The sequence below is a fragment of the Lissotriton vulgaris genome, chromosome 4_1 (genome assembly GCF_964263255.1).
Source record: "Lissotriton vulgaris chromosome 4_1, aLisVul1.2, whole genome shotgun sequence".
Classification (NCBI taxonomy): domain Eukaryota; kingdom Metazoa; phylum Chordata; class Amphibia; order Caudata; family Salamandridae; genus Lissotriton; species Lissotriton vulgaris.
Genome location: NC_141691.1, coordinates 1,588,878,182 through 1,588,904,383, shown reverse-complemented (window position 1 = coordinate 1,588,904,383; position 26,202 = coordinate 1,588,878,182). Strand labels below are relative to the sequence as shown.

General features: G+C 49.2%; 1 protein-coding gene across 1 annotated transcript in view; it reads right to left on the bottom strand.

Moving 5' to 3' along the window:
* Positions 1-26,202, bottom strand: part of MCMDC2 (minichromosome maintenance domain containing 2) — a 1,367,419-nt gene that overhangs the window by 722,423 nt on the left and 618,794 nt on the right. Inside the window, exon 8 of the mRNA XM_086965823.1 lies at positions 6,790-7,027. Within this exon, the coding sequence (XP_086821949.1) occupies positions 6,790-7,027 (238 nt within the window). The remainder of the gene's footprint in view (positions 1-6,789; positions 7,028-26,202) is intronic.

Here is a 26,202-nt window from a genome sequence, read left to right as displayed (position 1 = left end):
ATTTTAATAAACCATATTGCTTACTGTCCTACGGGGGGAGGGATCTCCTCCAGGAATCAAGGGTGGGATAATCCTCGCCTCCGAGTCCTTAATAGAATTGAAACTTTCCATTTCATTAGCTAGGACATTTTTCATTCTATGTCAGGACTTGAGGCGAGGATTATGCTTGTTTAAAGGTTGACCACAACCAAATGAGCCATGTTCAAAATTGGTTTAAAATAAAACCTCTTGAACGTGGAATCTGAGGTCCAGTCTGCCGCAGTGAAGATATCCTCTAGACGGGCCCCTAGACTGAAGGCCTTCGAAGCCATGGCTCCTCTCGCAGAGTGAGCACCAAACTGGTTAAGGCTAATACCTGCTTCCTGCATCACCCAACTGACCCATCTGGCAATAGTGGGTGAGGAAACTGCCTTAAAGGGTTTCTGAAGCAAAATGAGGAGGTGTCTCTCCCCAGGGGGGGCGGAACTCCTCCGTCATATCCTCATAAGCCTTGAGGCAACGAACCACACAAAGTTTCGGGGAATCGGGAAACTCTGGATAGGAAATAGACCTGGTATGGCACTTAGTGCGTCTAAGTAAAGTAAACCTAACACCATCTGGAGTAAATATTAAAATGTCTAAAGCCTGTACGTCTGACACTCTTCTACAAGAAATGAGGCACAGAAGCATGGCCAATTTCGCTGACAACACCTTCCTGGAGAGGTACCTATTCTGTTGCCAGGACAGAAACAGGTTAAGGACTTGATTAACATACCAAAGAGCAGGAGTAACGCCGCTCCGGAGGAAGGGAGAGGCGTATGCCCCGCAACAGACGACAAACCAAGGGGTGTTCGCCCACACGGGCGCCATCCACTAGGACGTGTCAAGACGACACAGCTGACCTGAAGGCATTAACCGACCAATAAGCCAGCCAGTCAGAGGCCAGGTGTGCCAAAAAATTCACGATGTGGACCACATCCGCGACCAAGGGATCAAGACCCCGTCGCACACACCAACGGGTCCATCTGTTCCATGCGGATCGATACCTTTTGACCGTACTGTCTGCCCACACCTTAGAGATAAGGCCAGAGTCTTCCCATCTGCTCCTGAAATCCACCACGCCATGAGCTTCAGTGAGTTCTTGGACACTAGCGGATGAGGAGACCCGTCCGGACTCATGAGAGATTCGGAAACTGGGGGAGTAGGATTGGAAAATCCCAAGAAAGTTCCTGTAGAACCGGAAACCACACTTAAGACCTCCACAGTGGGGTGATCACAACCAGATCTGCCGCTTGCCTGCGAACTTGCGCTGTCACCCTCGTAATCATTGCGAAGGGCGGGAATGCGTAGCCCTGCTCCGCATTCCAATTCTGGAGGAAAGCATCCGTAGCTGTTGCCAGAGGATCCGGCGGCCAGCTGAAAAAAAACGCAGGATCTGGTGGTCCAGTCTGGACACAAATAGGTCCGCCGAGACCGGGCCCAAAGGTCGCTCAGTCTCGCGAAGACCGACTGGTCTAAACGCCAGAGACTGTAATCCCGAAAGTGGCGAGATTGGAAATCGGCTTCCAGATTGTCCCTGCCTGGGAGGTACTCTGCCGTGACGGAGACTTGATTCTCGAGGCAATACTGCCAGAAACTTGCCGCCAGATCTGACTTGGCTTTTGACTTTGTGCCCCCCCCAGATGATTCACATAACTGACTGCCGAGATGTTGTCCATTTTCAGGAGCACACACGACTGCACTGAATTTTTCGTCCAGCAACGTACCGCAAAGGACCCTGCCAGAAGCTCCAAACAGTTTATGAGTAACCCTTGTTCGTCGGGTGACCAAAACCCTCCTGTAGAGAGATCTCCGTATCTGGCACCCCAACCGAGCCTGTTGGCATCCGATTCTATTACCATGGAGCAGAACCGAAGATTGCTCTTCCGTTCCAAGCTTAAATGTGGTCCAACCACCACTCAATTTCGGACCTTGCCTCGATGGACAAGCAGACCTTGTGTGAATACGGATACCCTTTGCGAAGGAAAAATCCTTTGAGGCGCTGCAGGGCCCTGTAATGGAGCGGGCCCGGGAAGATGGCCTGAATGGAAGCGGACAAGAGACCTACCACCCGAGACAGTTGGCAAAGGGAAATCCGTTGATTGGTGAGAACGCAACGAAATTCGTGGCAGATTTTGGTCACTTTCCTGCCCGGAAGGTTGAGTGTGGAGACCGTGGAGTCTATGACGAACCCCAAGAATGTAATGTTCTGGGTGAGCTGCAACAGAGATTTTCTCTTGTTGATTACGAACCAAAGATCCTGAAGGAGTGACACCGCCATCTGCAGCTGCTGCAACAGGCGTGTGGGACCAGCCGCCATCAAGAGTAGGTTGTCGAGGTTTACGATCATCTGAACACCCCTGAACCGTAGGAATTCCACCACTGGCTTGAGAACCTTGGTAAAACACCAAGGGGCCGACGAGAGGCCGAACGGGAGAGACGTGAACTTGTAAGAGTGGTGACCCCAGTGGAATTGAAGAAACCGGCGGTGTGGCGGGGAAATCGGAACCACCAGATAAGCATCTATGAGGTCCAAACGAACCATCCAGTCGAGAGGGCGGAGATTGTCCCTGAGAAGATGGATCCCCTCCATCCTGAAATGGCGGTAATCCAGCCATTGATTGAAGTCGCTCAAGTTGATCACCGGTCTCTTGCCCACATCGGTCTTGTCGAGAAGGAATATATTGCTCAAAAATCCACAGGCATGTTGGGTTGTGAAGGAGATAGAGCCCTTCTTGAGCAGAGAAGAAACCTCTTCATCCACTAGGAGAGCGTCCTGAACAGAGAACTGGATAGGACGAGGAGGGGATGTTTACACTGGGGTCCCTTCAAACTCTATGTGAAAACCCCTCACAGTTTGTAGAAACCACGCATCGTGCGAGATGGCCAAACAAGCTTGAAAATACCTTGCAAAGCGCCCCCCTGTCTTGTGGGGAAGAAGAGAGAACTCTCACCTGAGCTAGAGGCTGCAGCTCCTCCACAGTATCCTCTCCCTTTACCCCTCCTTCGTCTTGTGGGGAAAAAGTTTCCAAATCTGGATTGGTCCTGGTACTGACCGGAGCCTCTCTGGTTGTTCTGGCGCTGTTGACGAGCGGCCCCTTCCTCGGCCGGCCCCGCGGAAAATACAGGGGAACACCTTTTTGATTGTGGACTGAGCCTGGTCTAGCGAAGTGAAGGGGCCCGATTCACAGAACTAACTTAAGACAAAATCCTAAACTTACTACTTTTGGTATTCATAGAATGCACCTACTACTTTTGGTATTCACAGAATGGAGTTAGCCAGATTTCAACCATGGCTAACTCTCTGCCACTGGCCGGAATCCCCACCTCCGGGCCGGAAGTCCCACCTCCGGGCCGGAATCTCCGGCCCGAGTGTGGAAGTAAAGTTAGTAGTCGTAAATCCATTCTGTGAATACCAAAAGTAGTAAGTGCATTCTGTGAATACCAAAAGTAGTAAATGCATTCCGTGAATACCAAAAGTAGTAAGTTTAGGATTTTGTCTTAAGTTAATTCTGTGAGTCGGGCCCAAGGTGTTTACAAATTTACCGAGCTCCTTCACAAAGGGCTCGCTGAAAGAGGCCTCCTTGGGCGATAGCTCCAGCTTCCGAATTCACCAGGTCCCCTAACTTCGGGTCAATCTTAATGAGAAGGGACCGGCGGCGCTCCGTGGAAAGAGCACAATTTGAATTTCCCATAAAGATCACTACACGTTGTGCCCAGCCTGAGAGGGTCTCTGGGGAAATAATAGAGCCTGACTCTTTTGCCTCCTCCGCCATATCCAGAATTTTAGTGATCGGGCCTAGGGCTTCCAGGAGTTTATCCTGGCAGGCCCTCCAGGATCAGCCTATCCCCTTTTTGAGGTCCCTTATGAATTTCTGGAGGAAGGTGCCCATCCGCGAGTCGATATCGGGCGTTAAGGCTACCTTATCGTCTAGGGTGGGGCGGGACACTCTGCCCGCAAACATTTGCAAGCCTCTTTCTCGAGAGGACGCTGAATGTGGGCGGCCACATAAGCAGCAACCTTATCGGCTGGGGTCCACTCAGATGACCGCGGGTGGACTATGTCGTTGGAATCCAACATGTCTGCGGTACTCGGGGGATCCTGAGATGTCCCAGGAAGAGACTGAGGGACTGGAACAGTAGGAAGGGGAATCTGACCTGTCGGGGAACCTGTGTCAGGGGCAGGGAGAACCGTGGTAGGGCCCGCTGGGCGACTAGCCATAAAGGCCTGCCTGAGGCGGTCAACAGCATCCCCATCCACACCCACCTTGCGGGTACGTTTAGGTGGTGGGAGGCTAAGAGAGTCCTGGGCAGAAGGAGACGAAACATGGGGGCAAGGGGGGGGCGATCTGCTGTGAAATTTGGCAAAAGCTTGCTCTATCTGGCGTGAAAGCCTATCCTCAAGAGGGGGGGATAGCCTGGACAACAGCCTTGTGAATAGAGGTATCTACCGCCTCATAGAAAGCCTCACCCCATGGCATGTCAGCGAGGGGGTCCTCTTCCTCCTGATAGTCATCATCATAGTACTCCATAATGACGACCTTGACAAGCGTCGAAAATCAAAGTGTGTTACCACTGGGCCCGCAAGCTAAGGCCTTAACAGGCGGGGTGGCAGCATAAAATATTCTTGTGCCCGCGGATAAACCGCAAATATATAGGGGTCCAAGCCCAGGGACAACGCTGGCAACTTAAATCAAACTACCCTTTCACAGGGTAAACAGGTGTGGGTAGTGTCCCTCACCAGTGCCCTCAAGCAATACGAGACCTCAATAGGCATAACAGCACCAGATGCAAATACATGCTCTGCCTTCAACAGGAGGTTGTGGGCCAAGGCACAGAGCGTGGGCACAGGAAAAACGGCAAGGCAACTGCTCACTACCACCATTTTAGAAAACCTTAAGGCGTCTCCCTCAGACCCGGTTCCACCGTTACACGGGTGCGAAGTTTGAAAACTCTTCAAGAGAGATCAAACGGCGCCGCGCTGCACTGGTTGCCCCGCCCTCTCACGGTGGGAGGACCGGAACCACAACCAGCGAGAAGACGCGTAGGAACGGAAGACCGTGCCCGCGGCTAAAATCTCCACAGCGCAGCCCACACGCTGTGGAAGATAAAAATAAAAATAAACGCTTTGCCGGTAAAGGAAAAATACACACGCGCTGCCTGCAGTCAAAGCGCGCAAAGCCGCAGATTAACTTTCAACACATAGAAACACGGCGCGAAGCAGCACCCGGTATAGGGAAACCTCAATATCAAACCCAGAATTAAATAGCAGTCATAAACACAGCGCGAAGTAGCGCCTGTCAAAGAAACAACATCATTAGCATAACCAAGTACTCCTAAATACGGCGCGAAGCAGCGCCCGTCCTAGAAACAACATCATTAGCATAACAAAGCACTAGACAGAGAAACTGAAGAGTACTTAACTTGCTGCGTAGCAGCGAAGAAAGAGGAAGAGAGGACACTGTTGATGGACTATGTTGGGCTGCCTGAGCCTTGATTGGACATTGGATCTATGTGCTTTGATTGGTTGTTACCATGTGTTTCTTGTTTGACTACATGTTCCCTTTGTTTCATGGGAAATGTAGTCTTCTTTTATCTTCGCTGCTGTTCATTAAAGTGAAGAAAGAAGGCATAATCCTCGCCTCCAGTCCTGACTTGGAATGACGAGGGCTGAAATCAAAGGATTGTTTTGTACCAAAAGAGGTGGAGCCGACAGTGTGGGAAAGAATAAACAATTTAGTGGTTTCATGTGGATGTCTGATGAGGAAATATGTGTGTCAGAACGTTTGCGTGTGGATCCTTCTGTTACAGGGGGTGGTGATTCTGAAACTTTTCCAGTTCTAGTGAAGTTCAAGAGGTGGCAGAAATCATAAACCATCTGTATTTTTACATGATCATGTAAATTAGGGTAGTGTCATTTTGATTATTCTGACATTGGCTTTCTTACATCCTTTGTTATTTACTTTTCCTAATGTGATCTTTTGTTATTTGTGTATTAAGTAAGAGGACATGTTATGCCGAGTGCCATTTGAACAGCCCAGAATGTTTACTTATGCTTTTTGTTCAGATGGAGTGGAATAGCATCTGTTACCACGCATGCCAAAACTACGCATGGCTTAACAACTTAGTCAAACCACAACTGTGTTGTTACCACGAGTTCCATTACAATTCAAGTCATTACAACGACTTGCTTTAGAGAAGCGCTGGACTTTGGAATACTTTAAATTACTATTCCAACTCCAGTCGGTTTATCAGTAGGGAAGGTGTTAGACTTAAAATCCAACACTAGCCCAACACTGCATTCCCTATAAGTCGTTGTAATGACTTGCATTTTAATGGAACTCATGGTAAAGTCGCAGTCGTGGTACTGCCTGCGTTGTAAAGGTACTACGATGTAATGCCTGTGTTCTAATAGATGTTTCCAGATGGAGTGATATTATTCTGAGTGGAATCAGTTGTTTTCTGTCTGGCTTGGGATGACTACACTTTTGTTGTAGTGGCTAATACACTTTCTACTGATGCAACCTTAGATCTTAAGAGAGTGTCTTTCAAATCCGGGCTCAATGTGCTAAAGCACTCTTTAATAACATGATGTGACTCCTCAATGCAAGGTGTTCCAGCTGACAAATATCTGATTCCAGAGGCCTATGGAAGTAGGATGGCAAGAAACACAGTAGCTAAAAATGTATAACCTGAGTTTTCATTATTAGAACCAACACTAGTAAAAGTATATTTTCTCAAATCCTCGTAGGGAAAAACATAAAAGCTTACCGATTTATAAGTAACGTGTCATTTGTCAAGACCAAACAATCCACATAGGTCGCCGATTTCTTGTCTTCGTTACACGTTTGCACTAAACTCAATAGTAAGCATAGTTTAAGGGTATTGTAAGTACCGACAGGTACCATTTGTGAAGCAAAGACATTGGCAATGATAGCTGTAAAACTCCAAGGTGATCTCATAGTCAACAAGTGCAAGTGTTTCATACTGTCACCGATAGAAAAGGGGCCTGAAAAGAATAAAGTAAAAGTTAGAAACAAAATGTGGTAAATCTTTTTAAATTAAAACGATTGGGAAAAAGATAACAGAAGTTTGCATAACTACTTTCAAATAGAAAAAAAAAATAACACCAGCGCAAGACTTCCACATTGTATGTATTAACAGAAACAAAACACAGTTCAAAGAATGGAAAGGGGAGACCTCTCGGTCACCCCGAACGTATGGCTGGGTGCCCCGCCCGCCCGGGAAACCTTGGCAGGCGGGGTGTCCCCGGCCGGTATGCCCAAAGTGGCGTGGTTGGAGCACACCCCCGCCGCCGAAGAGGGTTGTCCCAACACCCGCCCGGAAGTCCGTGCACTTTTGGGCAGGATGGGGATGCCGCCCCGCCTCCCCGCTGCAAGTTAAAAGGCGCGGGGGTCCAGGCAGGCGTCCTCTTGTTCCTGCGCTCTGAAGGCTGCACCACTCATCGCTCGTGAGCCCTCAAGGGAACAAGCAGCAGTTTTTGACCCACCCACCAGCCCCTGTTGCAGATGTTTGGGAGTAATCAAAGTTGTGATATGCAATTGATTGTGATGCATGAACGTCTTGTCTAGGCCTTTCTCCCATTGTAGATTGATTCCAAGATTGTCTATGCAACTGAATACTTGTCTGTACTGTAGGCCTTTTTTCCTTTCGAGAAGTGTAATAAACTGTATGCAAAAAAATTGTTTCTCTGTGATAGGACCTTTCTCTCCTTTGTAGCACTGTTTATAGTATGTTTGGTACTATTCTGGGACTTCCTCGCTACAAGGACGGGGGTAGCAGTGAGGGATATATCTAGCTGTGATATAAATTTTGCATACATTTTTTCCCAATAGTAGGTCATTAACTGTCGTATTTATTAGTCTTCGGTCGGGCGGTAAGGTCATGATTGGTGAGCAGTGATTTCAAGGTCCCTAGCGGGGGAGGCGGCCATTGGCCCCTCCCACGGGGGGGGGCGGCACCCATTACGGATGGGATCGCCCAGGGGGAGACGGCTATGTGCCCCTCCCACGAATTTCCCGGGGGCCGGATATCCGCTGCGGCGGAAGAGAGTGCGGGGAAAGGGGGGGAGTCCACGCTGTCCTTCTTACGGTAACCCCTCACGGGAACTCGGACGACCTTAAGATGGCGCCGAGTGGAAGGGGGCCCCATGACAAGGGAAGTTACGGTTGGCTACGAGGGTAAAGCCCTCTGCGCATGCGTCACTCACACGTGAGGGCGGAAATTTGGTGATGGGGATCTGACACCGGTTAAGACCTTGCCGCTGGCCCCTAACGATAGGATGTACAAAATTCGTATGCAATGCATGATGTCATGATGTTAGACTCGGTTAGGAAAATCTTTGTATTAGAGATTTGTTAAGGTTAGCCTGAATACCTGTCTTCATCAAGTGTGATGAAAGTTGAATTTTGTACATGATAAATGAAACGTTTTTAATTTAAAGTTTTAAATGTTGTTTCATATTTTAATAAATACGGCCGGGGGGGTCGCGAGGCCCCCCTGCCTTCCAAAAGTTCAAACTGTGTCTGTCTCCTACCATTGGGATTGGTGGTGGAAGGGGTGGCGGGCATCCCGGACCATAAGAATTGTTCAACATTACTCTGACCTAAGAGAAATAAGTGGAAAGGAGTCACATGATCATTTATGACATGAAGAAATGTGCTAATGCATCACCAAATCCTTCTCTCCGTTATGAGAAATCCTTGTTAACCAGATATTTAAAATGGAGTAACAAATTACCTAGGTCTAGAAGGATTTTTTGTTGTCAATGCTAAGGAAACAGGCACCAGGTACAACAATGTGTATAGATGTGTTTGACACGTTTTTCAGAATAAGCCCTTAAATCCCACCATTAGCATGTGGAAACACTGTCCCTTCACACAGCCTGTAACACACAAAGTCCCAATGCTACATTTAGGGTTCGATTAGGAGTAGAACAGAGAGGTATTCGCAGGTGTATACTGCTCGGCAAATCATGAGAGGTTTGACATTTTGGAAACGTATAAAGGGCACTTTTACAATCTTTCATTTGTGCAGCGTAAAGCGCAATTCAACAAAAAACAGGTAATCTCATATGTAAAGCCTATCTTAATACAAGTGTATTGGTAATTCACGTAAAAATGTGGTACCATCAATGACTTCACACAGGTAAATGCACAAAGTGATTTCTGGGTGGCTCAGCACAGCAGGGCTCCTGCTCCGCGCTAAAAACAAAAATTAAATAGTATAAAAGACCGAGTGTATTCCTCACGCACCCATGATATATGCTCCACTCAAATGTTCATTGCCCAGGTTTTCTTTAGCCGACCATGACATTCAACCCCTCTTCTAAAAACCAAACAAGCCTACTTATGGTGACCAAAAAGGCATTCTTGTTTTAATATTTTAATTGAACTTGCATTTATATAACTCTTGCTACCTCTGACGAGATGTTGTAGCACTTCTTATCGGACTGCATACTGATCCAGAAACCATGGTTAGTTTGCGGTGGTTGTTTTATGTAGGGTTATTGGAATTAGTTTTGTAGATGCAAAAAATCCATTCCACTCATTTACCCCAGTTGCTTTGTTGTATATTAAATTAACAGGAGTTACTTGTGATCATTAACGGGAGGGGGTGAGTTTATGGCAGATAGTTGCGAAGATTAATCAATGAGCTAGAGGACATTGGGTATTGCTAGGTTGAGGGGTATATATATATATCTTTCAAAGACGGATTGAGATGAAGTGTGTGCAATTTGCAGAAATACATAATAGAGATTAAGACAACAATCCACTTGACATAAATTAGACTGTTTACAGAGAAAGGAGGCAGACAGAGAATGTAAAATAAGAAAAGGGTAATTTGAAAGAAAAAGGGAGAGGCACATATCAGATTTAAATCAAAATTACATTTTTTATGCAGGCGTTTAGACATATAAAGGGAGTCCTTTTGATGATGAAAGAAGACAATCTGAGGATGCAAAAGGTAAAAAAACTATTAGTTGGTGTGAGATAGTTCTTTATGTTATGCTATTTACATTTATAAAGCGCAAACAAATCACCACCAAGAAGATCTCTTGGCGCTACTGAACTCTAAAACAGGACAGCAATTCCAAAAAGAATTAAAAGAGCCGAGTTTCGAGGAATTTCTTAAAACGAGCAAAGTCTGGGCAGGCTCGTATGTATAAGGGTAGCTTGTTCCAGTGATGGGGGGGCCAAGTAAGAAAAGGACCTGCCCCTGTATCTGACAGTGTTGATACAGCAGGGATAAAGTAAAAATTGTACACTGGATTTGAGGTTGCGCATGGGTGCATAAAATTGTAACTTCTTCTGTAGACAGAGCAGACCATTTCCAAAAAGGGACTTATGCACAAGCCAAGTGAGTTTAAATAGGGAGCACTTTTTTATCAGAAGCCATAATGCAATTGTTTCAATGTAGGCTCTGATAGGGAGTGGGACGGCAGATTGCAGATCAGGAAGGCAGCTGTGTTTTGTACCACCCGAAGCTTCACTAAGAGATCTTCATTTGACTCCATCATAATAAGGTTTCCATAGTCTAGGTGACTTATAATAAGTGCCTGAGTGAAGGATTTTCTGGACTGGGAAGGCAGCCATTAAAAGGCTTTTCTGTGTAAGCGCATACATCTTAACCGCTTAACCCTTGCAGCAATTCCGCCCTAGTGCGGCGGTTTAGCAAAGTGGGCGGGTGTCGCGCCGGCCAATGGACTTGTGCAGCACTACGAAGGTAGTGCGCACGATGCCGTTGGCCGACAGAAGCCTGCAAGGGGTTAAGATGGACCCAAAGATTACATTTAATTGTTCTTTCATTGAGAGGGCATCATCAATCAGTATGCTAAGATTTCTAACTGCCTTTTTGAAGTTGGGGGATGGCCCCAGTTCCAGCAGGCACCAGTCTTCAAATTAAAAAGAGGGAGCTTTCCCAAAGTGTAAGATTTCGGTCTTTCATCTATTTAGTTGAAGGCAGTTGGACGACATCCATAGGGCTATTTATTCCATACATTCCCTGAAACTGATCGTAGTGGATTCAGGAATTTCTCCACCGCACCCAAACCGACAGACCACGCACGCAACCTGGGCTTCATATTGGACTCCTCCCTCACCATGACCAGACAAGTCAACGCCGTCTCCTCGTCATGCTTCAACATCCTGCGCATGCTACGGAAGATCTTCCGGTGGATCCCCACCGAGACCAGGAAGACGGTCACCCAGGCCCTCGTCACCAGCCGACTGGACTACGGCAACGCCCTCTACGCCGGAACCACCGCCAAGCTCCAGAAGAGACTCCAGCGGATCCAGAACGCCTCAGCCAGACTCATCCTCGACATCCCTCGACACAGCCACATCTCCGGACATCTGAGAGACCTGCATTGGCTCCCCGTCAACAAAAGAATTGCCTTCCGCCTCCTCACCCACGCACACAAAGCCCTACACGATCAAGGCCCGAGCTACCTCAACAACCGCATCAACTTCTACGCTCCCAAACGTCATCTCCGATCAGCCAGCCACGCCCTCGCCGCCGTCCCCCGCATCCGAAGAACGACAACAGGAGGAAGGTCCTTCTCCTACCTGGCCGCCAAGACCTGGAACTCCCTCCCGACCGACCTGCGCCTGACTCAAGACCACCTCTCCTTCAGGAAGAAGCTCAAGACCTGGCTATTCGAGCAGTAGCAGCACCCCACCCCCCCCCCCAAGCGCCTTGAGACCCTCCGGGTAAGTAGTGCGCTCTATAAATGTCTGTGATTGATTGATTGATGGTAATGATAACTTGCATGTCGTCCACATATGAAATAACTTACAACCTGCAAGGGGGGTGGAATTTGCCCGGCTCCAAAATGGCCACAACCTAAAGGACCTCCATGACACCGGCACACAATCCTGTACGATCCTGCTTTCCAGCCACTCTAAACCTTTTGCATTATCCCGAAGCATACCCCGGGGCTGATACAGAGAGGCCGAGCCTGCTTCTCCCAATGTTTGGGGGCCTGATAAGCCCAGATGCTGATTTCCCTGAGCTACCGCACATGAGGCCTGCCTGGGAGGCGCAAGATGAGGAAATATTGCTGGCCCACAAGCACATTAATAATAGAGCGAGATTTCCACTGGAGACCCTACCTTCGTCCCTGCTGCAGCTGGTGAACTGCTTTTGAGCCGATGCTGGGGCTGCTGGCGGTCCCGTCGCTTCCTGAGGTGAGCCCACTGGAAAGACTAAATCGCTCCGGCCCACTGTGTGGAAGACTGTGTTGGCAGAGCAGGCTGCAGGCAGAGACGGGAGCCTGGGCAGCGAGTGAGACTCTGAGCCCCGGATTATCCTACTGTGCGGTTGACGGCGTCCTCCTACTGGTCTGTGCCTGCCGGAGGGAAGGAGTGTACCACCCTCCTGGTGAAGCCGTGAGTGACGCCAATCCCTTGGGACTGTTCCCCTGCTAGACCGGTGGGCTGCGATCTTGAGTTGGCCGATCGCACAGATAAAGATCTCCTGCTGCTCCGGCTGGGCGAGGCCCAGGACTAAGCTCGCACATGGAAGAGGAGGCCTGCAGGCACAACGAAACAGCGAAGAGTGTGCAGGTTACAGCTGTAATGTTAAAGCTCCCCTGGGGAAGGACACTATCACACAGGAGGTTGCAGGTAAGTGAAATTATATTTATTGTAGGTACATAACCTGGGAGAGCGCCGGGAGACCTCCGCTATGCTCGGGGGCTCCTCGCTCTATTTGGCCGCACCCAAAATGGCTGCCGCGCTCTACGTCATCACGTCACGACGTGGATATTAGAGCGCGACGCTACATATCTCCCTCCTTTATGGATATACATTTCAAACATAAGATAATGTCTCTCTGTCTACCTGCTGGTGGGCTCATTCCCGTCTCCCATCTCAAAGTCTCTGTACTTCAAGGGTCTTACCACAGCTCTGCCAGTGCGGGTACGCCTCACACTGGAAGTGTACACAGCAACTTCTTGGGGATTTCTTGCTCCACTTCTTTCTGTACTCAGGGGAACACCTCTTCGATGCGTTCCACTGGTGCTTCCTGAGAGTTCCAAGGCACCAGGATCACTCCCCATCTCTACTTCCTCCTCTCTCTCTCTTTCTCTAGCATTTCCTGTTCCTTCTTCCACTGGATTGACTTCAGTACCTTGAGCCTGGGGGTTGTCTGCCTGTCCACTTTCTCTTTCATTCCATCGCAATATCTTGTTACATTTGGACATTCTGTCCAGAGACCAAACTTTCCCATCGCTCAGCAGGGCTGCTCGGTTGTAAACCTCTTCCACTTGCCTAGGTGCACTGAACTTGCCATCACCTTTCTTTCTTAACTGGACTAATTTGACTCGAACCCACTCTCCTCTCTCTAACTCCGTCTCCTTGACATTTCGTCTTCTATTGAAGTGTTCCGTATATATTCTTTGCGCCTTTTTCAGATTGTGGTGCACAACTGCTGGAGACCACTTGCTCGTGATTGTGCGCTCCTTCCATGCAACATTGTCCTTCGTGACTGGGTCTCGACCTCTTAGGATCTGGAAGGGGCTGTATCCTGTGCTGGTCGGGGTAATCCTGTAGGCCCACAACATGCACTTTCATTCTTTTTCCCAGTCCTTCCCGGCTCCGATCGCTGACTATACCGAGCCTATGATGACTCTATTGAACCTCTCGGCTAGACCGTTTCCCGCCGGATGATATATGGATGTGTGTTTGACCTTTATACCATTCCTTCCCATGTACGCCTTCCATTTTTCCGAAGTTACTGAGGCCCATTGTCACTTAGTATGGAGCGTGGAATACCCTCTCTTAATACTTTGTCGGTGTCCATGTCTTCCTGTATGTCGATCTCTGGCCACTTGGAGTACTGGTCTACGAGTACTACCACATATTTCTAGACTCCATGAGCATCTAATACTGGATCCAAGATGTCTATCGACAGATCCTCCCATGGGTTAGCGGGGTTGTCAAACTTTCCTAAGGGTGGGCGAATCAGGCTTTGGGACTTGTCCGCTCTTTGGTATTGTTCGCACATCTGCATGTGCCTTTCTATCTGGCTATCCATAGCAGGCCACCAGTACATCTGTTTCGCCCTGAGCTTTGTCTTCACAATGCCCAGGTGTTCTTCATGTATAAGGGAAAGTAAATGTGGCACCAACATGTTGGGAGGAACTACCTTTTCTCCTCTCCGCAGGAAGATCCCTCGGTCACAAACCGATAATTCCTCTCTCACTTCAAATAATTTTCTGAGAGCTGCCTCCACGTGCCACTTCTCTGGCCATCCTCTTAGTATGAACTGCTTGACAGCCCCGATGGCTGAGTCATTCTCGTATGCTTCCTTCCACTCCTGATCGCTTATCACTCGTTCATGATCCTCCATGAACGCCACTCTGGTATCCTCATCTTCGGAACCGTGTGGAGCTTCCTCCATGGCTGACGCTCGACCTAGATAGTCGGCTACTTGATTTCTGGCTCCCGAGAAGTGTTATGTCATACCTGTAGTCCAACAATTTCAAGGTCATCTTAGCAATGCGGGGGGGTCGCATTCGCCTGTCCAGATGATGTGAGGACTTTGACCAAGGGCTTATGGTCTGTTCTTAGCCTGAATATAGTGCCCCATAAGAACTGGCGGAACTTCTCCGTGGTCCAGACTGCCGCCAACATCTCCTTTTCTATTACACTGTACTTCTGCTCCATAGGCGACAAAGATCTGGATGCAAAGCTGAGGGTGGCCAGTTCCCCATCTTTTGTCTCTTGCATTAGGACTGCTCCTAGGCCCCTCTCACTCGTGTCCGTTGTTAATACTGATCTTGCTTGCTGATCAAATCCACATAGAGGGACTGCTGGGCTGATGTCCGCTTTGATCTTCTGGAATTCTTCTTGTGTCTCCTCCGTCCACTCGAAGGTTGTCTTGTCCCGGAGGAGTTGGTGCATGTGGTGTGTCTTGGTGGCAAAATGCTGTACGAATTTGCTATAAAACACGGTCATGCCAAGGAATGACCAGACTTCTTCCTTGTTTCCTAGAGGTGGTGCATCACATATCGCTTTGACATTGGATTGTTTAGGTGTGATGCCTTGGTCGCTGATCTCGTGGCCTAAGTATGTGACAAACCGGAACTTGTCCCACTCCGCAGTGAGTCCATTGCGTTCCGAGACATGTAAGACTTTGGACAACTTAGCGTCATGGTCTGCTTTGTTAATGCCCATCACCAAGATGTAATCTTGGAAGTACTGAACTCCATCCACTTCCTTGAACAGCTTGTGCATAAGTTTCTGAAATACGGCTGCTGGCGAGGCCAGTCCAAATGGCATCCTGCGAAACTGATAGTGTCAGGATCTAAGCAGACAGCGCCTGCCGAGGTCTAGGACTAGAAGTCCCAGAAAGCTTAGCGGAATGAGGCGCGGTTAAAAGGAGCAAATGTGCACTTCCGCAAGTGCGTAATTCCTTGGATTCCTGTAATGGCTGATGGTCCTCGAAGTGGCAGGTGAAGACCAGGGGAGCTTGCGAGTTGCCGAGTTCCTCTGCCTGGTGAAGAACCACCCGAAGCGGAACTGGAGATTCTGGGCTTATTCAGCTGTAACTTAGGGAGGGTCACAGTCGGGTCTCGGCTCTGTCTCTCGCTACGCGTCTTTGGGAATCAGTATACGGAGCAAAGCGGGGGGAACTTACTGTGATGCAAACGGCTCCTCCTTCAGCTACGCTAATTAGGTGAGCACCATTTTAGACTGTCGGTGAAGCCTCCGGATGGAGGGAAGCCGCAAATTTCAAATAGTTAGTTTTGGGTGATTTATAGAACGCTTGATACATGGACAGCGTGTTGATCCCCTGTGAGGAGGAGCGCTGATAGAAGCAATTAACTAATTAGGGCGGCGGTTTTTAGACACCGCTGAAGCCATTCCTGTTTTGTCTATCGGCCTACAAAGTTCTGGAAGGGTTGATCAGCATTGTAAATACGAGGCTTCCTTTTGGCATGCTTGCTGCTGTAAGCCAAACATTTATGCCTGGATTCTATTTTTGTTTTGACATTGAGTTTGCCGTATAAAGAGACTGCAAAGGTTACCGCCGGATGGCGAGGTGTTTTGGTTTCAGATGAATGAATGCACAGGGGTCTGCAGTTAAGGTAGCCAGGGTTTAGCGAGAATTATTGAGAGTAGACTTTGTTAGTGCCTGTGTTATGTTCATGGTGTCTGCTTTTGTTTTACGGATCCTTATGTCCTTTCAGTCCCTACCCTTCCTTTCCCCCGCCTGATCTGACTTGAACTCAGTGCCATTAATTCTGAGTTCAGAACGATCTGGAAGTGGAACCACTATAGCGTTTTCCTGATCCTGAGGAGCGTCGCAAACCTGACAGATAGCACCCGAAGCAGGTTATGAACGATGTCAATTTCCGGCATGTGTGGTGTAGGGCTATTTGATGGTAGGCTGAGGTGAGGTCGATGGTTGAGAACCATTTCACCCCCTTAGTTTTTGCCAGCATCTCATCTATCCTTGGTAGTGGGAATTTTTCCACTATTATGTTTTTGTTCAATTCCCTCAGGTCCACACACAGACGCACCTTGCCGTTTGGCTTCATTGCTACCACCAACGGTGCCAACCACTCGGCAGTAGTTATCGGTTCTATGATGCCATTATCTTCTAGCCTGCGTAATTCCTGTTGTGCTTTCTCTCTGATAGCCAGTGGGATATTTCTCACCTTGTGGCACACCGGTTTCGCATCTGCTTTGAGATAAATCTTGTGCGTGAATTTAGTCAATTTGCAGACTTTGCCTCCGAACACAGTGGGAAATTCTTCCTTCAGTTTTGTGACGTCCGGTTGTTGCTCGTCGCTGATCATCAGAACTTGTGTGGTGCCACTGGGGTTCAACTGTATTCCCAAGTCTCCTTGGTTGATCCACCCTAGGACCGAAGGACCTTTCTCTGCCACGTACAGTTTGCACCTCGCACTCCGTTCCTTGAATACAAATTTCCAGCTTCGGTATCCTACCATATGAATGGGGTCTCCTGTGAATGTGACTGGACAAATATCCGGGGGTTCCATGTGGTGTCCCAGCTGGTCTTTGAAGAGTTCATCCCACACCGTTCATTGTATTATGGTGTACGGGGTTCCGGAATCTGCTGCCATCTTTATCGGTATTCCTCCTATCACTAGGTCGCATTGGGATTTCTTCGAGTGGTTGCAGTTGATCCTCAGTATGTGTTCTTCTATGCACAACACGCTGTCTTCTTCTTCTTCGCCTTCTACATCTGACCCTTGTGCGACGTACTTGACAGTCGGTCTTTTTTGCTTGCGGCGACATACTTTCTCATAGTGTCCTACGATCCTGCAGAACATGCATTCGGCACGAAAGGCTGCACACCGCTTATCATAGGCTGGATGAGACAGACTGCCGCACCTGTAGCACGTGTTCTTGCCTTCATTGCCAGGTTTCTTCGCCGGTGCTGGTCTGGACGTCCATTTGGCCTGTGTCCTCGTGTCCCCTGTTGCTCCCTTGCCTCTTTCCGGTGGTTCTGCCTCAGGGACTTTGTTCACCATGGGCCAGGCGGCTGTCTCCTTTTTCGCTGCCTCCGCACATCTTTTCGAGAGCTCTGCTTTCTTCACCATAGCTATGACTTCCTTCAGGGTCGCATCTCCATTTACCCACAGCTTGTCCTTGATCACCGAGTTCGTGGTGTGCATGACAATTTGATCTTTCATGAATTCATCGTGTAAGGTACCGAATTTACACATGACTGCCAATTTCTTCAACGCTGCTATGTACTCATCTATGGACTCCCCCACTGCTTGTTTCCTTTGTTGGAAGTTGTATCTGTCTATGGACATGCACACCTCCGGCCTATAATGTTTATTCAGATCATCAATCGCATGCTGGAACACGTCGTCATCAGCCGTTTGTCGTGGAGTCAGGACTATATTCTGGAACACTCTGATGTCTTCTGGACCTAGGTTGTGAAGCAATATCCTCTTCCTTCTTTTGCAAGGAAATGCTTCTCCATTCTCGTCCTCCAAGGCCTCCAGATAGTTCATAAAGTATTCCCTCCAATCTTCCCACTTCATCGAGGGATCACCTGGTTTGGATAAGAAGGGGATCAGTGTTTTTTGAGCGAGGACGTTTGAGCGCATATTTCCACTCTTCTTCCAGGTGGCTCTTCCTCTCCTCTCGGCGTGCTTTGTCTGTGTAGGCGAGAGGGGCTCTATTACGACGCAGATTCGCCCCCTGTGCTGTGTTCTGCTTGCTCCGCCAGGGCCCCAGGCATTCCTTTTATCTTCTTCGAATGTGGTACCAACTGACTCTGCGCTTCAAGATTGTTTTCTTGCCCTGTCGCTCTTCTCACCTATGGGCAATTTCTTTCCTGCTGTGTTTGCCCCCTTCTGCGTCCTAGCGTGTGTGTAGGGTGGCGTGTGGTGACTATTGCCTTCCCTTCCTCGCCACGTGGGCCGATCACAATGGCTGCAGTCAGCGTGGTTGCAGCTGCTATGTTCAGGACTGTTTCTGCGCTTGGCTGGCTGCTTATGATGGCGAGCGTCCCCTCTGCCGCGCTCTCCCTCTAGTTCCGTACCTGTTTGTAGCCGGTTGCCACACCCTGCTGCTGGTGTGTGTTAAGCTGGTTCACTGTCCCTGGTTCCACGTGGTCCTCGTGTTTCTCCCGTTTATTTTTTATTTTTTTATCCCATACTCGTCGCCAGTTGTAATGTTAAAGCTCCCCTGGGGAAGGGCACTCTCGCACAGGAGGTTGCAGGTAAATGAAAATATATTTATTGTAGGTACATAATCTGGGAGAGCGCCGGGAGACCTCCGCTATGCTACAGGGCTCCTCGCTGTTTTTGGCCGCACCCAAAATGGCCGCTGCCCTCTACGTCATCACGTCACGACGTGGAGACTAGAGCGCGATGCTACAGCAGCTTCCCTAAACAGCGGTGAGTGAATTGCCTTATAGAAGGGTCATCTCTGTCTCACCTTTACCCGGGTGGACATAATGGCCTGTGCTGGAGGCCTGGAGTGAAGTGCTCCTACACTGGTGGTGCTGGTTATAGGGTGTGGGCCTGTGGTGGTCCCCCCATCTTCCCTCATGCTTGATGTTGAGAGATTGTTGGAGTGGGGGCAGCTACTGAGCCCAGGCAAGGTGGGCACAGGTCAATACCCCCTGGAAAGTCAAACCAATTTCAGCCCGCTCAGCCTGACGTCTTCTATTGCACAGTGGGTCTGTGCTCCCCACACACCCAGAAGGAACTAACAACATAGGTGAATTGCTAAAGAGCTTGTGGTGTTGCTTTATATTCCTTTTTGCAGCATCGCCCTTGGTCTGAGGTGCTTTGGTCGCCCACAATATGGGAAGAACAGACAAATCATAGTCGAGGCTACACTTCGACCCTTGCAAGACCCCAACACATCAAGATTTGGACAAAAACATATCGAAATATGGCTCTGAGGCAGACGACTCTGCATCTGATCCAGATCTTAAACAGATTTTTGTGGCAATACAGCATAGCTTGTCCAAGATCTATGGTAAGATCGACGCCTTGTCTTTTTGCATGGACAGAATGTCAGAGCGTCTAGATAAACAGAAAGGCTTGATGTTGTGGAAAAGAGGGTCTCAGATGTGGAGAATGCGATGACTTCAGGAACCCTAGCCCACACAAAAATGGACAGAGCCCTGATGGCTGTGCAGGCCAAGGCGGAAGATTTAGAGGCACGATTGATGCGCAATAACATAAGATTGACTGGAATTGCAGAATCCCCAATATGCTCAACATGGAATTATTAATATAACACTTACTTGTCACGCTGTTAGGCAGAAACACTTTCTCAACAGTGTTCATAGTGGAGCGGGCACATTGATCGTTGGCCCCTAGACCAGTTCCTGGTGCGCCTCCGAGACCAATTACAGCCAGACTGTTGAATTACAGAGATCACAATGGTGCACTGCGTAAGGCCAGGGACCTGCAGTTGCTGCGTTATAAGGGCAGGGATATATCTCTGTATCCTGATTATGCGCAACAGGTGCAAGAGGACCGTCGTCAGTCCTTACTGATTAAAAAGAAGCTGCCCAACCTAAATCGCGAATACAACATGGTGTATCCTCCGAAATTGAGCATTCAGGTCGATGGGAAGGCTCATATGGGACAATGATAAATCAGGCATAGATGCCCCTAACTCACCTGTGGCTGGGGGTGGGGGTGGGGCGTAATGATTCAGACAGCTAAGAGCATACCCTTATCGGGAGATCCTGTCATCTGATCTAACATGGAGACCTCTTGCCTTACTGGGTTTCGGATGCACTGCTGTGAGCTACCTATGATATCCCAATAATAATCTAGACATTGTCAAGAGGGGTAGCTTAATATAATGTCTTGGGGTTTGGGGCACTTCGCCTGGGGACATATTGATTTGTGATTACTGAACTGTATGTTATTGCTGTATAGTTTTGCAAGTTCACTGGAGATATTTAAATTACTGGTCTGTCGCCGGTGAGTGTGGTTCCAGTGGAGAGCTGATTTGTTGGCTCCCCGGGTTGCTCCCCTAGTCGGCTGGCCCTGAGTGTTGGGGAGGTGGGTTGCAATTGCTTTTCAAGATCAACTTTCTTATGTTTTGATTCAATTCTTAGACTGGAAAGTGTTTAAGATGTTCTATGAACTGCTTTAGCTGGTTAAGTTAAAAAAAAGTGGACTTGGCAACATCCGCCCTGCGTGTTACACACTTGAGTATGAGGTATAGGTTGTATGTAACATGTTAATTTGGGGTACGTTTAGTTTTTGTACGATGGGAATTGTATTGACTATGATCTGTTGGGGAAGGCATAGCGTGGGAGGGGTTTATTGTTTGTTACACTGCAATGTGTAAGGCCTGTGTGCACAGATCCTTAATTTGGCTACGGTATGGGTGGGTGGTTTGGGTGTTGGGGGTGTAACACAACAACCCAATATATACACAACAAAATCAGATTTTTGACCTGGAATATTAGCGGACTTAATGATTATTGGAAGCTGTGCAATGTTCTCATCTATCTTGTAGAGACGTGGTGGACGTAGCACTAATCGAGGAAACACACCTGCCCCCTAGTAACAACATGCCTACTGGTAAAAGATTACAAGGGCAGCAGTATTCACCACACATGTGAGGGGAGTCCTCGCGTGGGTTAGCCCGCGGTCCGGTTTCACCATGGAAGAAGAGGTAATTAATGGCAGCTATGACATGTCCAGAGGTCACAGAGAAAGCTTTAAATGTCATGTAATTAACATTTACAGTCCAAACTACGATGACCCCCATTTTTTTCATGTACTGTCAGCCCGGCTGTGAAAAGAACCACATCTGGAGCGGGGATTTCAAATGTATTCTGGATCCAACAATCGCTCTAACGGTCCCCCCCGGCTTCCCTCTGCAGCTGCGAGAGGAATAGTGGATATTTGCGATTCACAGGCATTGGTGATTACACCCATTACTCCGCACCACATGATACCCACACTAGAATGGACTACTGGCTGATTTCTCGATCACTCGCTCCCCCATAGTGGCATGTGAACTGCTTCCTCCTACATTCTCTGACCACTTCCCAGTTCTGCTTGACATCGAGACTCCTCGGAAAAGGAGTGGCCCCTTCACATGGAGATTCCCACCATACTCCCTGCTGGACATAGTCTTTAGGGCTGAGCTCGCAGACTCTATTGAAACTTTCTTTAGCGATAACATTGGCACAGTCAACTGTTGTTCAACAGTTTTGGAGGCGTTCAATGTATTTATCCGAAGGTGTGACTATCTCTAAACATGCAGGAGTATTGCTCACATTAAGTAACAGATTGGATACCATTGTGTCAGCTGGCTCGGTTAGAGAAGGCCTTTCAGCAAGATGGTAATGCGCAAACCCTGGAACATTGTAAACTAGCACTAGAGGAGTATGGGGAAGTTGCAGATAGCGAGGTGAAACATATGGGCAAATACGCTATGGCTATGGCATACGGAGAGGCAGAGCGCCCCGCTCGGTTCTTGCTGCCTTGCTGCGTCACAGAAGGGAGGCTAGATCAATGGTGGAATTAAGTGCTGAGGGTGGTAGCTTGCTGCGCGATCCAGAGGAGATTGCTAACAGATTTCTTAGCTACTACACAGAACTCTATAGCTCTAGAATGTTTCCAGATGAAGCGACAATGGAGGATTACCTAGAGCACATACAAATGCCTTGGCTCACCAACGAACACAGAGAGCACATGATGTGTCCACTTGATCCCTCAGATATCAGCGCTGCACTTAGTACAATGTGCAATGGAAGCGCCCCAGGCCAGGAAGGGTTAACAGTGTCTTTTTACAAGGCTTTTTGGGAGTTACTTATCCCACATTTAGCACATTGTTTGATGAAATAGTTGGAGCGGAGGAGATGCCTCCCTCAATGAGAGAGGCTTTAATAGTTACTCTACTCAAGACTGGTAAGTCTCCTATGGAATGTTCCTCTTATAGACCCCTATTGTTTCTGAATGTTGACACCAAGATCTTTGCCCAAATTTTGGTGAATAGACTTGCCCCGTTGGTCCCTCTACTGGTTGGACCGGAGCAAGCGGGCTTTGTACCAGGTCGCAGCTTAACATATAACCTACAAACTGTCTTCAGGGCCATACAGCATATAAAGCCAGAGGTTAAGGCTGCTGCAGTCTTTGTTGATGCTGAGAAGGCGTTTGACTCGGTGAAGTGGGCATTTATGAAAGCTGTGCTGAAGCGGGTGGATGTAGGCGATGTCTTTCTTAGATTAGTGGCAGTATTGTATAACTCACATTACAGGAGCGACTGATGCAGGCTAAAGAGGCGGTGGCGACTGAGACGGAAAGACTGCGGTGCTATGATTACAAGTTGTATGTTGTTAAGGTGCATGGGGAACGGGATAAAGTGGGCACGCTCCTTGCCAAGCTAGCTGATCCAGGACCTAGGGGGTGCCCGGTCATGAGTATAATACGCGAGGATGGAGAAGTAGTTTATTCTCAATCAGCGGTACTGGCGCGCTTCCAGTCCTACTATACGGGATTGTACGAATGCCACCTGGAGGCCGAGGCCTCGGAGATAGGTGAATACCTAGATCCGATCCCATTACCGATGATGGATAAAGAGGAGGCGAAGGAACTGGGGGGCCCCATCACTTTAGCCGAGATAGGGGGGAAATTAAACACATGGCGCGGAACAAAACACCAGGGGTGGATGGGTTACCGATAGAATTCTACGCCAAATTCGTGGATATATTGGCACCCAGACTGTTGACGGTATACGCGGAGGCGAAACAGGTGGGGTGTTTACCTGAGTCCATGAGGGAGGCACTGGTGGTGCCGCTGTTGAAGCCGGGCAGGGACGTGACCTCTTACCGCCCGTTGTCAATGCTGACGGTGGACTATAAGATCTTGAGTCGCATCCTGGCTACCAGGCTCCTGCCGCGGATGACCACCCTGGTGCATTGGGATCAAGCGGGATTCATCCCGACCAGGAGCACCTCGATGAATATTCGCCGTTTGATCCGAGTTATGGATGGTGCTGAAGCATCAGCCCGGAATCCCGTGGTGTTAGCAGTTGATATCGAAAAGGCATTCGATAGCCTCGAATGGGACTACCTGGATGGAGTGCTGTTGAAGTTTGGGGTTGGGGAGGGGTTTCGGAGTTGGACGAGAGTGCTTTATTCGTCGGCGAAGGCGAGAGTGCGACTGGGGCCCATAGTGTCTACGGCCTATCCGGTTTGTAGGGGAACGCGACAGGGCTGTTCGCTGTCTCCTCTGCTATTTGCTTTGGCGATGGAACCGTTGGCAGCTCAGGCACGATCGGGCGCCGTGTATAACGGGATAGCGCAAGGGCCTGAGTCGCACTACATATCGCTATACGCCGATGATCTGTTATTGTACCTGGCAGATCCTGGACGAGCTCTAGAGGGTGCGGTGGACATGCTGAGTAGATTCAGGCGGCTGTCAGGCCTCAGGGTGAACTGGACCAAGACCTGCATATTCCCATTGCGGAAGAGTACGCTCTGCCCACAGCTTACAAGAGAGGTGGTGTGGGAACCCTCCTGCTTCACCTACTTAGGGGTGCGCATCTACCATGAGGCGATGGACCTCTTGGAGGGGAACGTGGAGCGCTGTATTCGTGCGCTGAAGGGTTGCATGGACTTCTGGGCCTCCCTCCCTCTGTCCGTGTTGGGTCGGGTGGCACTGTTGAAGATGGTGGCACTCCCACGGCTACTCTATTATTTTCGAACGCTACCGGTATGGATCCCGCAGAGGCTCTTTCGAGAGCTGAAGACATTGGTAACCGGCTTCCTCTGGGGCCACGGACGGCGCAGGGTAGCACTGAATACTCTGACTAGGCCCAAGACCGAAGGGGGGATGGCCGTCCCCGACTTTGAGTTATATTATCTGGCAGCACAACTCCAGGTATTAACACAGAATGTAGCCAGAGAATTCAGGGGTCCTGACCACGACCGGGGGATTGGCATCCAGAGATATGTTTTGTCCTATATCATAATGCAACAGAAACTGGATGTGAAGGAGCTTACGATGGAGGAAAAGACGCTTAAATTATGTTGGAATAGGAGTTTGAAGAGAGCAGGGAAAGACCGGCCATATGCACCGGAGATACCGCTGGGAATGTTGACTGCGCTACAACATGGGGGCGATTGGTCCCAATTGTTGACGTGGGAGGAGCTGAGCTTGCAGATGGTGGGAGACCTCTATATTGATGGGATGTTGGTCCCCTATCAGACGTTACAGGAGCAATTTGGCTTACCAGACGGAACCTTCCTACTGCACGCGGCGGTGGTGGCAGCGATGCAGCAATACTGGAGGGGGGGGCTGACAGAGCCGGAGGTGACCATGGCATGCCAGTATGTGGTAATGGCAGCGGCACCGTCAAAGCAGTGACTTGCCTCCATACCAGAATGTTGAATGAGGGACTGGCGCCCTTGCTGGCGCTAAAGTGGCGATGGGAGGTCAGCATAAGCAAACCCATACCGGATACCATCTGGAGCCAAGTGTTGCGTCGGACCTGGAAGGGAACGAGGAACGCGCGATTTCAGCAGGTGCATTTTTTCATTGTCCATAGGGCGTACTTGACCCCGGAGAGGTTGAGTCGGCACTTCCAGGTGCTTGACGCCGTGTGCCCGAGATGCTTGGCTCCAGAGGTAGATCTAGATCACCTACTGTGGGGATGCCCGAAGTTGGGGGAATACTGGCCGGAAGTGGGGGAACTCCTGAATGCTGTCACGGACAGGGAGGTAGACTTTGATATGGCGGCGTGCCTGCTCCTCTGGTTCCCGCATACTAGGAAGACTAAAATAACGAGCAAATTTATTGATTTGGGGATCATACTGGCACAACGTGAAATAACTTGGCATTGGAAGTCCAAAGAAGGCCCGTCAGTGAGGAAATGGAGGAATGAGCTGTTGAAATGGTCGGGCTGCGAGAGTGTGATCAGGATGCGTCAGGCAACTAGGACTGGCAATGAGAAATGCCTGGAGCTGGCGAGGTCCTGGGAGGTAGTGGTTCAAGCGTTGCGGGACTATATGACGGACGATGCAGAGGGAGAGTAGAGTGAGGATAGTATTCCATGTGGATCGAATGTTTGTGTGTGGATCCTGATGGGTGGCGTACCTCAGCGCTAGGAAGGATTGTGGGTACCCGCATTAGCAGCAGTTGAGGGGGGAGGAGGGAGGGGGGGGGTGTTCGTGGGGTAGGTGGTTCGGCACCCCGAAGCAGTCTATTGGACCCAGATGGGCCAGGAAGGAGGTGGACAGGAATTGTTGGGAGCGAACAAGGACCCAGCCTGGGGCTCGACGGTGCTGGGGGTGGGGGGGGGGGGGGGGGGGGGGTGTTGAGGGGTAAAAGCAGATACTACACGACATAACTGACCTGACGCCCCGAAAGGGCACACACTGAGGCATCTACCGGGGAACGGGAATCTGACGCGCCGCCCAGCCTCCGGGATGTGGGCTAATTGGCTGTGTAATGTATTTCTGTCATGTTAACTGTCGGGATGCCACAAGTGTACTGGTTGGTCTATTGAGTGATCTTGTCTCTAATTCTGCAATAAAAATATATTTACAAAAAAAAAAAGAGTATTGTATAACTCACCGATGGCCAGGATTAAGGTAGGTGATGAGGTCAAGTCCCCTTTTGTGATATCCAGGGGCACCAGTTATCCCCGTTGCTGCATGCAATTATGGCAGAGCCATTGGCAT